Raw genomic sequence first — 16,681 nt, 5'->3', positions numbered from 1 at the left:
TGTGTTATTTGCTCTGTTTATATAATTTCTGCTTGTAATTTCTGTTTGTGTTTTCTCTGGAGTTCAGGGTGATGACTTTTTCCCCTGAACCAAGTGAATGATATATGTATGTTTAATTGAAGTGAGATTGTAAACCCCTTAAAGTTGCCTTCCTTAGAAAAGCAGATCAAAGAGTCTGTGCTAGCAGTCCTCCTGTGTACTGGTGTTATTGGCCTTACACCTCCACAGCAGCTGCAAGCAGCATTGTTGTTACAAACCTAGGAGTCATCCTGGATTCTTCACTATCTTTCACATCCCCATCACTGTCTTTCAATTCCCCATCCCAAATCCAAGCTGTTGCTAAGCCTTGTTGATTTTATCTTCACCACACTTCCCAAATATACCCCTTGTCTCCTCTGACACTCTATCGCTCTAATATGGGCACTCATCACCTCACACCTTGATTGCTGCAATAGCCAGCTGGTAGGTCTACCTACCTCAAATCTTTTCTTACTCTAATCCATTCTCCATTCAGCCGCTAAAGTGATTTTCCTAAAACCCAACTCTACTAATATCACCCATCCCCTCTTCCACCTCAACAAATTCCAGTGGTTCCCTATTGCCCCCAGGAACAAATACAAAATGCTCTGTTTCACATTCAAAGTCCTATGTGACCACTCAGCCACTTTCTGCTTTTCCAGTCTTCTTACACCTAAATCCCCAATACATACTCTTGGTTCTAGTGACACTGGCCTCCTGGCTGTTTCATGAATAAGACATTCCATCTCTTGGCTCTAGGCAATCTCTGACTGTTGCTCATACTTGGATTACTCTCTCTCCTCCACTCCAACTACTGGACTCTCTGACTTGCTTTAAATCCCAATTAAAATTCCACCTCCTTATACCAGTGCCTTCCTTCTGTTAATTATTTCCTATTTGTCCTGTATATAGCTTGCTTTGTATACATTTGTTTGTACCTTGTCTTCTCCTTTAAATTGTAAGAACTGTGAGTGCAAAGACTATCCTTTGCCCATTTTTTATATCTCTAATGCTTAGTACAGTGCCTGGCACATAGTTGACATTTAATAAATGTTTATTGAGTTGAATTGAATCAAGTAGATTTTAGAGGATTATCTAGTTTCCTTTCTTAAACTTACTGCCACATCTTTAGAGAAAGCCCTTTAAAACTGGAAAAAAGAGCCACAACCCATTACCTCTTTCCATAAAACTGTAACAATGGAGACTTGGCAATACATATATGAAAATACAGAAATTATGCCTAAAATGTTCCTAAATTTTAAGTAGAGCTTGGTTAACATTGGTCAATTATAATACCATAGAACCTGCACAACCATTCTCTTGTTGAACACATAAAACATATGATACAACAAGTAATTGATATTTTCAAAATTAAGTTGGCACATTCACTGGCTAAAGATCAAAGGACTAAGGTTCTGATTTGTAAAACCCTAAAATGAATTCCATATTGTTTAAATTCATTAATCATTAAGCAGTTATGAGGGGAAGAGCACTTTAGTTTTAGTCTTCAAAGGGGTGTGTGTGTGTGTGTGTGTGTGTGTGTGTGTGTGTGTGTGTAAGAGCTATAATTTGGGAATAGGGAGAAGCCAGAGCCCATAATAAGTTACACCCATTCAAATGCTGTTATGGATTTGAAAGTGCCTAAGCTGGAGAAGGTTGAATATATAAAAATCCCTTGAGTCTTATTAATCCTTTCTTCTCCTCTTTCTCCTTGGCCTTATGCTCCTTAGGGAAACTTTTTCAAATTCTTCTATCAGTTATAAGACACACAGGTAAACACTGTGGGCTTTGCTAGTCCAGCTTTAGCATTATTTTGATTGCTTCCTGATTTCCATAACACATCTTGTACATCTCCAGCCATGTCACCATGTCTCCTCCCCTCCTTTTTCAGGTCCCTTTTATGTGTTGTCTTCATCTTATGTTAGAATTTGAAGGAAGGGGCTGTCTCTCTGGCTTTTATTTGTATCTACAGGACTCTGGCCTCAGATACTTACTAGCTGTGTGACCCTGGGTAAGTCACTTAATGTCCGTTTGCCTTAATCCACTGGAGAAGGAAATGGCAAATCACTACAATATCTTTGCCAAGAAAACCCCATGGATGGTATGGTCCATGGGGTCTTGAAGTGTCAGCCATGACTGAACTAAAATTTATTAAGCACTTAAGTCATGCTAGGCTCATATGTGTGTGTGTTCATGCACATGTGCATATATATACACACACACATATATGTATATATAATGTATATATTTCTGTTGTACAGGTAGGTAAATAGATACAAAATATTTAAACAAAGTTATACAAAGAATTTTAAAGAGAAAGACAACATTACTGTTTAGGGGTCTAGAAAAGACTTCACGAAGGAGATCATACATGCTATATATACAGCTGTGCTCTGAAGAAGGCTAAAAATTCCATAATGAGCAGGTAAGGATTTCCATGTGAGAATGCTTGGAGACTGGGGTTGGAGTGTCCTAATGATTGTGTCATCTGCTTTAGTGGTTGTGAGAAAAAGCCTTTGTGTACCTCGAAGTGCTGTATAAATGTGTGTTATCCTTCCCACCCTCTCATTTTACAGATAAGGAAACTGAGGCCCAAAGGGATGAAATCATTTGTACAAGAGTCAAATGTGTGGGAGCCAGTCCTGGAACTCATCCAGGTCTCTTGATTCTAAGACTACTGCACTTTCCACCATAAACACATCTTATATTATCCAACAGTCCTTTTTAATTTTTTGAACATTGTTATATTCTTTGTCTTGCTGCCCTACAGCAACACCCTAGAACATAGTACTTAAAAGGTGGGCCTCTGTTTTCCAGTAAAGCTTGGAGTTATTAAAGCAGCTTTGCCACTTTCACTTAAGCAGTCGGCCTGCTCTCCTACTTCATTCACTTCAACCCAGGGCCAATTTATGGTTCATATGAACTGGCTGTTCCAAATATGCAGTCCTATGGATGGACTCCATAGGTTTTCCATGTAAATGCATACCCTAATTCGGGCAATAGGCATTATGGGATGGGACAAGAGTTATAGGAAAAGCAAGCACACCTCAGTTGTGATCTTCATCCTTAGAAAGAACTTCAAAATCTATGAGATCACAGGTTCATTTGAACATTTAAGCATTCCAGTATACTCTCTGAGTTGACAAAAAGTTGTTCCCCCTCTTTGATCTTAAAGGTTTTGCAAAGTTTTTTCACTGCTTAAACAAAACAGATCTCCCCCACCCCACGCCCATCCTTGAACTCTGGCTTCCTCCCCGCCCTTTATCAATATCCCCAGTCCAGAATAGCAACACACCCCATTCCTACAGTGCCTCACAGATCTAAGCCAGTAGCTCCCCCTCTTCCTAGCCAGCAGTGCTCCTTAGTTACTCTGTGAAATAATGCCCTGCAGTACCTTCTCAGCTCAACAATGCCCCTCGAGTTCCAGGCTTCCCCCTCCAGAGTCTTATGTTTGCAAAACCTGCAATCTTTAGCGCAGCCCCTCCCCAAGGGTAGCAATCACTGCTCTCCCCTCCCCCTGGGCCCTGAAGCAGACACTCCCCTAGTTCAGTTACACGCTTGTGGTAACCAGAAGTGGTAGGCTGTGTGTAAAATGAAAGCAAGCCTTTAAAAAAAAATCCCATTAGTTGGAATAGCCTGGTACTCAGCGGGCTCAGAACCCAGAGCTGAAGTAGGGCCTGGGGCCACTATTTTACAGTAAACTCCTCTGGATTCACTTGGATTCCTTCAGTTAGTTTTACTAGCCTTCCAGCCCTGCACAGTTTATCCCTCTTCCACTGAAGGAGGTGGGACAGGGTTGGTTGGCAGCCCGCAGGTAGGAAGATCTGGCCTTACACCTGTTGTTCGGCTGGAAACCAAGCTGCAGGTCCCGCTGCCAACAGCTGGCAACAGCAGCCCGAGCGGCAGCAGCCGCAGCAGCAGCAGCAAGTCTGGCCCACGGAGAGCGGAAGGAATTAAATGCCCGCCCATTGCTTCTGACAGCCTCCTCCTTCTTTCTTTCTCTCCTCCTCCTCTTCCCTTCCAGCTTCACAACGTGAGAGGGGTCGTGTCTGCGAGTCTCTGTATGTGTGTTCTGTTGCAGTGGCTTGTGGTGTTTTGTTTTTTTCAAACCAACAAAATAAGAAAGCAGCCGCCGGGTTCTCAACCGCGAGCAAAGCTGGTGCTGTCAGCAGGATGGTGGTGAAATAGGGTTGGACCGGAGCGCTCGCCCTGTCCGCGTCCAGGGAAGCAGGGCAGGAGGAGAGGAGGAGAAGAAGGAGGAAAGGGGGCAGTGCGGGTGCCCCAGCAGCGCCCCGGCCGATCGCACCCCTGCAGCTGCTGTTGGCGAAGGCTACAGACGCTGCCTCTAAAAGCCTGGAGACGCTGGTCTTGGCTTCTAAGGGAAGCATGGGGGACTCAGTGTTTAATGAGAAGCCCCAGCTCCACTATGCGGTAAGTTGTCCAGTCCCCGAACCAGAGATGGGACGGGTCAGGGGTGGGGGTGGAGGAGCTGTCTGGCCCGCAGGGAGGCTGCAGAAGGTGTCGGCCCTAGCCCCCTCACCCTGCCTGGGCTCTTCGATTCTGGATGCTGGAGGAGGGCAGGGAGACCAAGGGAATTCGTGCCGATGCTGGAAGTCATTGGGCGTGGGGAGGGGGAAGGAAGGCAGAAGGAGGCCAGGACGAGGGGTTTACGTCGAGTGGAAGGGGCTGGTAAGGGGACTTCTGTTTGCGTGGCATTTCCTCACCTGTTGGGCATTCACAGCAAGTTAAAGATGCCTGTTGATCCGCGGCAGAACGCCTCCCTGGACTGTTAATCCTAGTGCTCTCGGGGACCCTTGCGATCTCACTTAGGTGTGTATTAGGTGCTGAGCCCCTGACAACTCAGGAAGGGGAATTTCTATCCAGCCAAACCAAACCGTGCATACACCTGGAAGAAGAGCGGTTTTACTGTGGTTGCTCTTCCTCTGCCTTCCGCTGTGCCAAAGGGGGTTAAAAAGGCTAGTGACAAGGTGGGAGGGCTCTCGGCTTAGGCTAGCTCTTGCTGCCTGGATGCATCTGGACTGGGGAGAGGGAGTTGAGAAATGGGGCGCGCCTTGAGAAACTAGACTCTACCGAGTTCCCAGTGCTTCCAGGCAGCTTTTGTACGCCGAATGGGCTGATGGTTCTTTTCCTGACTCAATCCGGACCAACCCATTCAGCCTTTTGCTCAAATATGTGGAAAGGACAGGAATAGAATTGGATACTAGTCAGTTCTTTTATTACTTTTTTAAATGACCTAGGAGGTGAAATAGTGGATCACAGAAGAAATGCTGCAGGGTATAGATACGCACGTATTGGTTTGGTTTATTTCTCTTAAGAGGCATATAAGTTTCCCTCCAAGTTTTAAAAATAAGCATAATGTTTTTTTTCACTAGAGCCAATGTCTGAAGCAGCCTGTTCTATCTACAGTCTGGCCTCAACATTGGAGATCTCGATTCTCTGTCATTTAGTAGCTTTATGACCCTGGACAAGTCACTTGCCCTATCTATAAAGTGAAGGCCTCACAATAGAGAGGGAATTTTTAACTTGGGGTCTACGGATAGATTTCAGGGAGCACAAGAATTTGGTTGTTTTTAAAAATATTTTTACAACCATATTTCAATGAAATTGGTTTCTTTTGTAATACTATGTATTTTATTTTATGTATTTAAAAATGTTAGTCTGAGAAGAGGTCCTTAGACTTCACTAGACCAAAAGAGGGACCCATGACACAAGAACAGGTTATTGAAAACCTGGTCTACATGATCCAGAAGTTTTGAGGATTCTCTAGTGTCCTATGACTCAATCTAGGGACATGATGGAGAGTTCATGTTGGACTTTCAGGTTTTCCTTTACGACAATCTACTTCTCATTATGGGTTTAATGTTGGCCCAAGCAAGTTGACCTCTACTTTTTTTGGAAGAAGAAAATATTAGAGAGTGAGTACTACTTGGAAATGTTGAGAGATGTCCCCACATTTTCTTAAGATTCATCCTTTGCAAGCTTATTTCAATGTTATTAAGTTTCTTTTTAGGCAATGGAATAATCTTTTAAAAATAAAAAGGGTTAAGTTTTCTTTTATTTTTTGCCAATTAGTAGTCTTGAAAAATAAACCAAGCACCCCCAGACCAGAGGTAACCTAATGCAAAACCCCTGTTTTACTCTTGCCCATGTCTCCTTAGAAAACAATCTCAGGAAATTTAATGCTGTAGTTGTAAAGAGTGAAAATAACATTAACTCTATTATTTGTGGTGGTTTCTCTTTGGTGTAGGTCAGGATGAACAAAAGGAAATCATGAAAGAAGGTTAACCACCAGTGATATAGCTTAGCTTACATGTTTGTTTGTTTTCCCAACCATCTCAAGGCTTTTTCTTTTTGCATATCTTGAATGTTTCAATTTATCCTAATTTGTTTGAAAGCAAGAGGAAATATCTAAGACTTTAGGGAACAACCTGGAATCTCTCTGAAGTTGCTCTTGCTGTGGGGTGGGAAGCGCAGCAGAGTTACTGTTAACTGGGAAATTGAATTCATTATTCCCCTCCTCCCACCCACCCTCAATGTTCATCACTGGAATTCAACCTATTGTGGTAGGATAAACTACAGCCCTTTCTGGACCTCGGGAGGCATATCTCTGATGGGAGATTATGGTATTATTTTAGTGCTGATTGCCCTGCATTTGTCTGGACATTACTTACATTGTAAGTTTAGGGATTTTAGGGTGAAGATTTCAGAAGGAAAACTCTATATGCCTTCTTCAATGCTCGAAGCATCAAAGTTGCACTGGAGGCCTTAGGTCATTTAGTATGCATACTTTAGACAAAATAAAGGTATTCAGAAAGTCTCTATCACAGATGAAGCACCACTCAAAAGAATTCTCCTTATGAAGCATGACCACTTGCTGTCCATATTTGTAAAGTTCTGTGTTGCTTAATCTGCCATCTAATCTTGCCACTCCTTGTCTGTTTTCCTTACTTTAGTTTGACTATTTCCAGAAGCTTGCTTTTTTGTTTTTACAAAATATTCTGTCTCCTTGAAAAGGATTACCCCTAATATGTCCTTAAGGTATCCTGTCTTTTTAATAAAATGAGGCTCCATCCTTTTGGGACAGTTTCTCAGCACTATTCCTTTCCTTCTAGGATTTGGTCATCTTTCTAATTTCTCTGTTCCATTTAACTTGGTTTCATGCCTAAAATCTGGCTATTTGGTAAAGAAATAATCAGATAAGAGAGAATAATTTTTAGAGTTGCCATCAGCATCCTATTTTTTTTCTCATGTACATCACTTCTGTTATGAAGAACTAAAAACACAAAATTCCATAAAATCTCATCCTGTTTTATACAATACTTAGTAGTTTGTTATACAAATTGTTTTCATATCTGCTATCTCACTGTTATCATCCGACAACCCAATGAGGTAGGCAATACCTACCCACCTCCTCAATAAGCTGTGGAACTGAAAGAGCTTTGTAAACATGATATAAACATTATAAAAATAGCATCCTTATTTTACAGAAGAGGAAAACAGGCTCCTAACACATATGTGACTAGTGTCAGAGACAGAATTGGAAAGAAGGGAGGGAGGAAGGGAGAAAAGGAGGATTTGTGAAGTGTCTTCTATGTGCCAGGCACCATGCTAAGCACTGAAAAATAACTAACACGTATGTGGCACTTACTATGTGCTAGGCACTGTGCTAAGTGCTTTAGGATTATTATTTCATTTGATCTTCACAACATCCATAGGAAGGAGGGCTGTGCTATTATTATCCCTGTTTTTCAGATGAGGAAACTGAGGGAAATAGGAATCAAGTAACTTGCCCAGGGTCACACAGCTAGTAAATAGCTGAGGCTGGATTTGAACTCAGTTCTTCCTGAATCCAGGCCCAGTGTTCTATGCACTGTATCTCCTAGCTACCCAATTTTTCTCTGATTTTCTCTTTCATGGATCAAGGAATGTTTCCTCCACCACCACTTTTGCTCTCAGTTGAATAAGTAAGGAAAAGAGAATTGTATGCAAATTAACATCAGAGAGAAAAGAGCTGAAGCAGGAGAACCAGAGACCTTATGCCAAAGTATAAGGTACAGATCTGATCCAAGAAAGAAAAAGGATTTGAAAGGTTGTTCGTTCATAATTATCAATGGATTCTGAAATCAAGATGAGCTTTTTAAAAAATTGACTCAGCCCGGGTATGAAAACTGCACTCAATATTTCCATCATTAATGAAGATTCTATATTTTGAGGTTTCTATTGTTTCTAAATGACCACTTTGAACATCATGTAACACACAAGTAAAAACTCCATTTCAGATCACAGAGACAGAAGATTCCCAATTTAATTCTAAAATAGTATTCTGTACCTTTTTGGAGATAAAGATTGTTATTTTAGTTATTTTGTATGAATCAAAGGACCAGTAGGGGTACTTGCTTTAAGAAAGTTACCACATCTGCTATATTAAGGAGATACAGTGTACAATGAATTGGCACGTCACGTTGTACCCAAAACAATCCTCCCAAATTTGCCTGCCGTCAGTGATTGGGGTCTTAGCTGGACAGAAACAGGTGGAGCTAGATTCCTAAAATACTGTGAATGAAAGTTTACTTGTTTACAAATGGCCGAAATTGGAATCAGTAAAGGATTTGTCTATAATGCTAGTGATATGTTCAGCTAATTTGTGTAGGCTAATACTTGCAAACAAGGATTTTTCACAATTCTTAAATTTTTCACGTTGCCTTTATGGTTAAAATAATTGGCCAAATTAGGACAAAAAATATCCATTGGGGCCTCACTTATCAGGTTTGACTAGCGTGGAAATAGTCAAGTAAGCTGCCTGATTCTAACTCCCAGAGGCAATGTCCTCTTGTGGAAAGAAGGAGGGACTTATTTAGGTGAGAGACCTAGTGTCCAACCTAGATTCTTTTACTTGTTACGTGATCTTTTTCTTTCTATCTCCAACACTTCAGAGAATGCCTGGCCCCGGAATAACATTAGCTAACATTTCTATGGCACTTTAAGTGCAAGACATTTTACTCATATTATCTTATTTGATCCTACCTGGGAGGTAGGTACTATTATTTTATAGGTGAGGATGCTGAGAATGAAAGAGATAAAGTAACTCTCCCAGGGTTATATAGCTAATGTCTAAGGCAGAATTTGAACTCAAGACATCGAGTCTTTAAGTCTAGTACTAGATTCTTTGAACCACTTGACAGTGTCATAGTAGGAATAAGCATTTAATAATGCTTGTTGATTGATTTATTGATCATAGGTAAATTAGATCCTTTCTAAAATTGGATGTTCTCACCTATAAAATAAGGATAATAATAATTATATTGCTTCCCTTAGAAAGGGAACATGAGGGAAGTACTTTATAAACCTTAAAGCAAAAAAAGAAGTCCATGAGGTTGAGCCATAAATTAAAAATAAAATAAAAATTTTAAAAAGAATGATTTTGAAAACAACATATAAAAATGTGACCTATGATCTAGCATAGATGTAGACCTAGGAATCTACTTCAAATCCACTTAAAGTGTAATGCCTAGTGTAAGTATTAGTCTCATCAACTATCAGTTGAGCCTAATTCTTCATTTCATTTATTCCAAGAACTTTTATTGAGGGTTTACTATGTTTGTAGCACTATGACTATCAGTAACCATGTGTTTAAGAGAATGTGAGTGCTATTACAGTGAAAAATGTCAAGAGGAAGCAAAGAAAAGGGGACAAGCTACAAATCTTAACTAGGGTAAACTATTAAATTTCAAAGAAAAGCTGATTAGAGGAGGTACAGTATAAGCTCTGAAGTTTTGTAAATTATTCCTCTCAGTTGTAATAATGGAGTGGGACTTTGTTATTCCCGGTCAACAGAAGAAGAAACTTCAGCACAGGTCAAATGAGTTGGCCAGTGCTGAAAAGGGATTCATCTCAAAGATTACATTAAACTGGCCTCCAGATCTCTTCTCAGATTCCAACTCCCTCAAAATATAAACAGTGTATTACAAACTCTGATTTCCTGCCAACATCATGCAGCATATGCCTTATTTCATTACAATACATGGAGTTTATATTGGAGCCTCACATTTAAAATCGCTTCAGTAAACCCTTAACCTAATATGAGAATATCAGCAACACTGCTTTTATTTTAAAATAGATCTTCTGAGTGCTTTATGAATATTATTTCTTTCTATAACCCCCAGACATAGGTCCAGATTATTTATTCTACTTTGACAAAAAAGGCTAAGTGATTTTCCCCTTTTCAGATGTATCTCTGATACAACCAAGGTTATGTTACCAGAAAACAGAGAACTTCAGAGATGAAAGGGACTTCAGATCATCAGATTCAACCCCTCCCCCCATTTTACATATAAGAATAATAGAGTCTAGTAAGAGGAAGTGACTTACCTAGGGTCACACAAATAATAATTAACAGAGCTTCAAGGAGAACCCAGCAACCTAGGTGAGGTAACCTCATAACCAGGTCTAAACTTCCTTGGCTGAGTTCTTGGCCAAACTGACCCTTGAAATGAATTCTGAATTTCTATTATCTTATAATGCTTGTGAAAAATCTATATTTTTCATTTTATGTTAAATAAGTTTGTTTTCTAATCAGTTTCTCCCAGAATGAATTCTTATGCAATTGATGAATTTTTTTCCAAAATTTATCAATACTTTAAAAAAATTTTCTAGTAACAAGTCTTAAAAAAATTAATCTGTCCTTCCCACCATCCTCAATTAAGCAAATTTTAAGACCTCTAAACAAATCTTCCGATACATATCTACACAGTTCAGTAAAACAATTTCCATGTTAGCCATGCCTGAAAATGTGTCCCTTTCTGTATTCTAAGTTCATCAGCTCTCCATTAGAAGGTGAATAACATGTTTTATCTCCATTTATAGGCTATCATTTTTTGATCAAAGTTCTAAAACCTTTCAAAGCTGTTTTTCTCTATAACGCTGTTATCTTTGTATAAATTGTTCTCTTTATTCTGCTTCCTTAGTTTGGCATCAATTCATAGACATCTTCCCAGTTTCCTCTGAAATTATCCATTTCATTACTTCCTATGACACAATAGTATTTCAATTTACTCATATACAATTTGTTTAGTTATTCCCCAGTAGGAAGACAGCTACTTCATTTCCATTTTCTGGCTACTATAAAAAAGCTGATTCTCACACACATACATACATATATGCCCACACATGTATATGTATATATGTGTATGGCTGTATATGTGTGTATATAATATGTATGTGTGTTTATATGTGTGTATAAACATATATACATATGTGTGTATACACACATACATGTACACACACATGAAAGAATAATGAGGGTTTCTTTTTTGTGCCCAAGTATTTCTTGCCCAGGTGGAAGACCAGAATGTGTGCACTATAGAGGAACTTTTATATATGGATCTAAGTGACTATGGAAAGACCATTGGGCTGGTGATTGTCAAGTATAGTGTTGCTTGGTGGGAAAATTATATGTGACATTTCCTCACTGGTTAATCAATAAAGTGCTAACCTATCTTCCTGTAGGTTTACAGAGGCAGCATGTGAGCCTGTGTGAGCTGGTCATACTACTGAAGTGCCCCAAGTATCACATATGATACTCACTAAACACACACACAGCAGTTTCAAGACTTTGACTTCCCATGCTCCCGACCTTACTTCCTCTTTGCTGCTCTGTTTCCCCAGATCCATATTTTTGACTATAATGCCTAATTTTGTCCTACACACAGTGGTTAAGCCCAGCTTAGCTCTTCAGCAGCAAAGGGCTACAACTTTTCCCCCTTAACTGTGATTTTTTGTATATCCAGAATATAAGGAAATAGACTGAAGCAAGTTGATACTCTAATTAACCATATATACCAGATGAAGACTAACAATTTAAAACATTACAACATAAAATCCATCCACAAGACTAAATCTATTGAAAACAATTTGGTCTTTGGTAACTAAAGACAGTCTTGGAATTTTCATATTTAACTGTTCATCTGTTTATAAATGGGTAAGCCTCAGGGAGACACATGTATCATGGCACCTTAAGCAACTCAACTGTCATTGCATTATAGCGTTGATTTCAAAGGTGTAGGAGACTGACCTTAATCTTTCCCAAACTTGTGGCATATTTATGGATTAAATATCTAATAACCTGTTTGCTTCTTGTTGTTTTTTTTTCTTTTTCCCCATAAGAATAAGCTGTAAAATACAATAGGCTTGTGGACAAACAGCAGTTTATTGTATCTTCTTAACTAAGAGTGGTTCCCTCTAATTATTACAGCTACTTGTTCAAAACTCCTGTAATTGCCTCTCATACCTCTGAACATTTTCCACAGTGGATCCTTATGTCTCTTCCTTTCTTTTTTCTACTATCCTATGAAACCACCTCTCTCTCTGCCAAGACTTTACCCTCTACTTATGCTAAGATTCAACTAATTTTAGCAGGAAGCCTTTCTAGAGAGTTATCAGGGACCATTAAAACTTTCTAAAATATAGTTTACTTCATCTAAGTCTGATAAACATAGAGGAGGTACAGTAATGCTTCATTTATACTTTATTGTCTGGGGATGAGATGCTCACTACACGAAAGTTAATTTTCTAGAGAACAAAAACTTAAACCTTTAAGCACTAACACTTTAAAAAATGTTTTTAACCAAATTGGGGATCTTTACAAAATGTTTTATATTTTCTTGCCATATAAAACAGTGCTTACAGAACACAATTTAGATTTTTTTTTTTGCTATGTAGATCTCTTTCTGGGGCAGCTAGGTGGTTCAGTAGATAGTGTGCTGTATTTGGAACCAGGAAGACTCATATTCATGAGATAAGATCCAGCCTCAGACACTTGCTAGCTATGTGACCTTGGGCAAGTCATTTTGCTCTGTTTGCCTTAGTTTCTTCATCTGTTGAATGAGCTGGAGAAGGAAATGGCAAACCATTCCAGTATCTTTGCCAAAAAAAAAACCCAAATGGGGTCATAGAGAATAGGAGAAAACTGAGCAACAACAACAAAAAGTTCTCATTCTGAACATCACTTTTCATATCATCCTATAATACATTTATATTCTTGTGGTAAAGAAACATAGGAAGCTTTTTTTGCCTCTCTGAAATGACACAACATTTCTATGTTTGAATTTTTATGTCTGTTATAGTAGTTTTTTTCCTATTTCTTCATTTAGTGTTTTTCATTTTTTGTTGCTGCCAATCTACCTGCTCTTAATAGCTATAGTAAATAGCTAATTTATTGCATCCATGCTTCTACGATCTTGGAAAATAGATAACCTCTCCCATCAGAATTGTGTCTAGAATAAGGATAAGTGAGCTTCCTTTGAGGGTATAAAGCATTGTCCCATGAATAAAGCATAGGAGTTTAGATTTTTGAATTGACAAATTTATTGAGTCTTACCTTACTCACCTGTTAAAAGTAATTTGCTCAAAGATAAGTGATTCTCCAATTTAAAAATGGTCAAAAGATATGAACTGGCAGTTTTCAGAGGAAGAAGTTAAAGATCTCTATAGTTGTATGAAAAAGGCTCTAAAACACTATTGATTAGAGAAATGCAAATCAAAACAATTCTTAGGTACGACATCTCTCCTGTCAGATTGGCTAACATGACAAAACAGGAGAATCATAAATGCTAGAGAGGATGTTGGAAAATTGGAACATTGTTACATTTTTAGTGGAGTTGTGAACTGATGCAGCCATTCTGGAGAGCAATTTGGAACTATGCCCAAAGGGCTATAAAAACGTGCATACCCAGCAATACCACTTCCAGGGTTGTATCCCAAAGACATCATACAAGTGGGAAAGAAACCTGTATGTACAAAAATATTTATAGCAGCTCTTTTTGTGGTGGCAAAGAATTGGAAATCAAGGGGATGCCCATCAACTGGGGAATGGCTAAACAAGTTGTGGTATATGAATATAATGGAATACTATTGTGCTATAAGAAATGAGGAGCAGGTAGACTTCAGAAAAACCCGGAAAGATTTATATAAACTGATGCTGAGTGAAATGAGCAGAACCAGGATATCAATATGCATGATTACAGACACAAGGTATTTGTAAGGACTAACCTTGATAGACTTGGCTCCTCTCATCAACACAAGGTTCAAAGACAGCTCCAAAAGACTCATGATGGAAAAAGCTGTGCACATCCAGAGAAAGAATTATGGAGTCTGAACGCAGATTGAGGCAAACTATTCACTCTCTTTCTTTTTCCTTTCTTTTTTGGCTTTGCTTCTTCTTTCTTGTGATTCATTCCATTGGTTAAAACTCTTCTTTACAACTGGACCATTATGTAAATAAGTTCAATGTGAAGGTATATGTAGAACCTACATTGGATTACATGCTGTCAAGGGAGAAGGGAGGAGGAGAGGGAGGGAGGGAAAATTTAGAACCCAAAAACTTGTGGAACCAAGTGTTGTAAACTAAAAATAAAAAAAAATAAATTTATTTAAAAAAAAGTAATTTGCTCAAAAGGTGATAGAGGGCCAGCAAGTTAAAGAATAACAAAAATGGCTTCTAGTAACTGTCTCTTTTCCCTCGCCGTAAAAGCCTTCCAAATTGCCCCCTGCATTTGAGGTATTTGCGATCATATTTTGTCATTAAGTTTGAGTCCCTTTTGGAAGAATTTGTGCGCAGTAACACAAAATGCTCAGAAGGTTACTTCATTGTCATCTCTTTGAAATAGAATTCTAGAAAGTTAAATCCATGGGTGCTTGAAATTTTGTTTAGAGTGTGAGAAAGTTAGGGGCTAATGTGACCAAGACTTAGGAACAGATTCATTGAATTTAAGGATTTGTAAGGCACTTTGACTTTTGAGATTTCCTTTTCTTGTCCTAAGCCTTTTTTTTTGCAAACTAATTTTTCTAATTAGACTTATTCCTATATATACCATACTCCAAAGGCTTGAATGTGTTGTTGTCAAAACTTATGATTAAATTAATATAAACTCTCACCATCCACTACAGTGTTATCTTTGAGTCTTACTTATGACTCAAAGATGCTAATGTAGTGAAACATCTCCATACTGATAAATTATACAAAAAAAATTAGGCTAATTTGTTAGTCCAAATATAGAAAGTTAGTGCAGACTTCCATTTACTTAAAAGGCATCTCGTAGGAATTAGAGTGTAAATGTTGAAACCAAAAATAGTCAACTTTTTGTTCTCTCTGGATAGTGAACACATTTTCTGATTTCTTTCTCTTTTTGCTTTTTCTAAATTACCGTTAGGGTGTCCACCAAATTGGATTCCTAAAATACAGTCTGGGTGGTTGTAACCTTGGGGAAATTTTCTTACAGGAGTATCAAAAGGAAGTACAGATTAGTCTGATGAACTTTTTTTTCTAAACAAAAACCTTTTTTGAAGGACTCCCCAACACACTTTTGCTGCTATGTAGTAAAGATATTCTTAGCCTCTCCAAATAAAACAGAGGGAAATTCTTTTGTAAAATTCACCAATTTTGGGAGAACCTCTAGTCTATGTTGCCATAGGTTCCTTGTGCCAGGTAGGTTGTCCCTGGACACAGGCATAGTTCCTAGAGATTGCTTTGGGCCCTCATTTGTCCAGGCCACTTTAAATAGACTGACAATGTAATAAAAGTCTAGTAACAGAATGGAATGTTTAGTTTGTTCAAACAACTTGAACATGCTAACACATAGCATCATTTTTATAAATATTTACACACATGGCTTCAAATAGTCTTTTTTGTAGTATGATGTCACATTGCTAGTCAGGTCAGGATAAGGGTCACCATTCTGACTTTATCTCCAAGGGAGTCTGACCCTTACGAATTCTGCTCACCAAGTCAAGGAGTTGTCTCTCAGGCCAAGACTAAGGGTGAATACTTTGGATCACAGTCAGGTCTCTTTACCCATAGAGCCAATTTATAGGATCATCATGCTAAGAATTTAGATTCAGCCCTGTATAGCAACATAATCAATTAATGACATATTGTTTTGATACTGCTTATATTTCTTTAAAAAATTATTTTTAACATTCTTTTTTAAAAATCGAGTTCCAAATTCTCTCCCTTTCTCTAACCTGTCCCCCAACCACTGAGAAGGCAGGCAATATAGAATCAATTATATGTTGAAATCATGTAAGACATATTTCTATATTAGCCATGTTGCAGAAGAAATGTGAGAAAATTATACTTCAATTTGCACCCAGAATTCTCTCTCTGGAGGTAGATAACATTTTTCATCGTGAGTATTTTAGAATTGTCTTGAATCATTGTATTAATCAGAGGAGGTAAGTTTTTCACAGTTGATCATCATATAATATTGCTATTACTGTGTATAATGATCTCCTGGTTCTTCTCACTTTGCATCAATTCCTACAATTCTTCCCAACGTTGACTGAAACCATTCCCCCTCATGATTTCTTACAGCACAGTAGTGTTCTGTCACAATCACATTCCATGGCTTGGTCAGCCATTTGCCAATTAATTGGCATCCCTTTAGTTTCCAATTCTTTGTCACCACAAAAAGAGCTGCTGTAAATGTTTTTGTACATATAGGACCTTTTTCCTTTTTTCTTTGATCACTTTGGGGTACCGACCTAATAGTGGTATTGATGTCTCAAAATATACACAGTTTGGTAGCCCTTTGGACATAGTCCCAAACCATTATCCCAAGTGATTGTAGCAGTTTCCAACTCCACCAAC

The 16,681-nt window shown here is 38.6% G+C and overlaps 1 protein-coding gene across 1 annotated transcript in view; it reads left to right on the top strand.

Annotated features, from left to right (window-relative positions):
* The first annotated feature begins 4,113 nt into the window (after positions 1-4,113).
* ARHGAP6 (Rho GTPase activating protein 6) overlaps positions 4,114-16,681 on the top strand; it is a 330,900-nt gene continuing 318,332 nt past the window's right edge. The window contains exon 1 of the mRNA XM_036743443.1: positions 4,114-4,449. Within this exon, the coding sequence (XP_036599338.1) occupies positions 4,405-4,449 (45 nt within the window). The 5' untranslated portion in view covers positions 4,114-4,404. The remainder of the gene's footprint in view (positions 4,450-16,681) is intronic.

The sequence above is a fragment of the Trichosurus vulpecula genome, chromosome 2 (genome assembly GCF_011100635.1).
Source record: "Trichosurus vulpecula isolate mTriVul1 chromosome 2, mTriVul1.pri, whole genome shotgun sequence".
In the NCBI taxonomy this organism is placed as follows: domain Eukaryota; kingdom Metazoa; phylum Chordata; class Mammalia; order Diprotodontia; family Phalangeridae; genus Trichosurus; species Trichosurus vulpecula.
The sequence above is the reverse complement of the archived record's forward strand: the minus strand, read 5'-3'. Positions and strand labels throughout refer to the sequence as shown.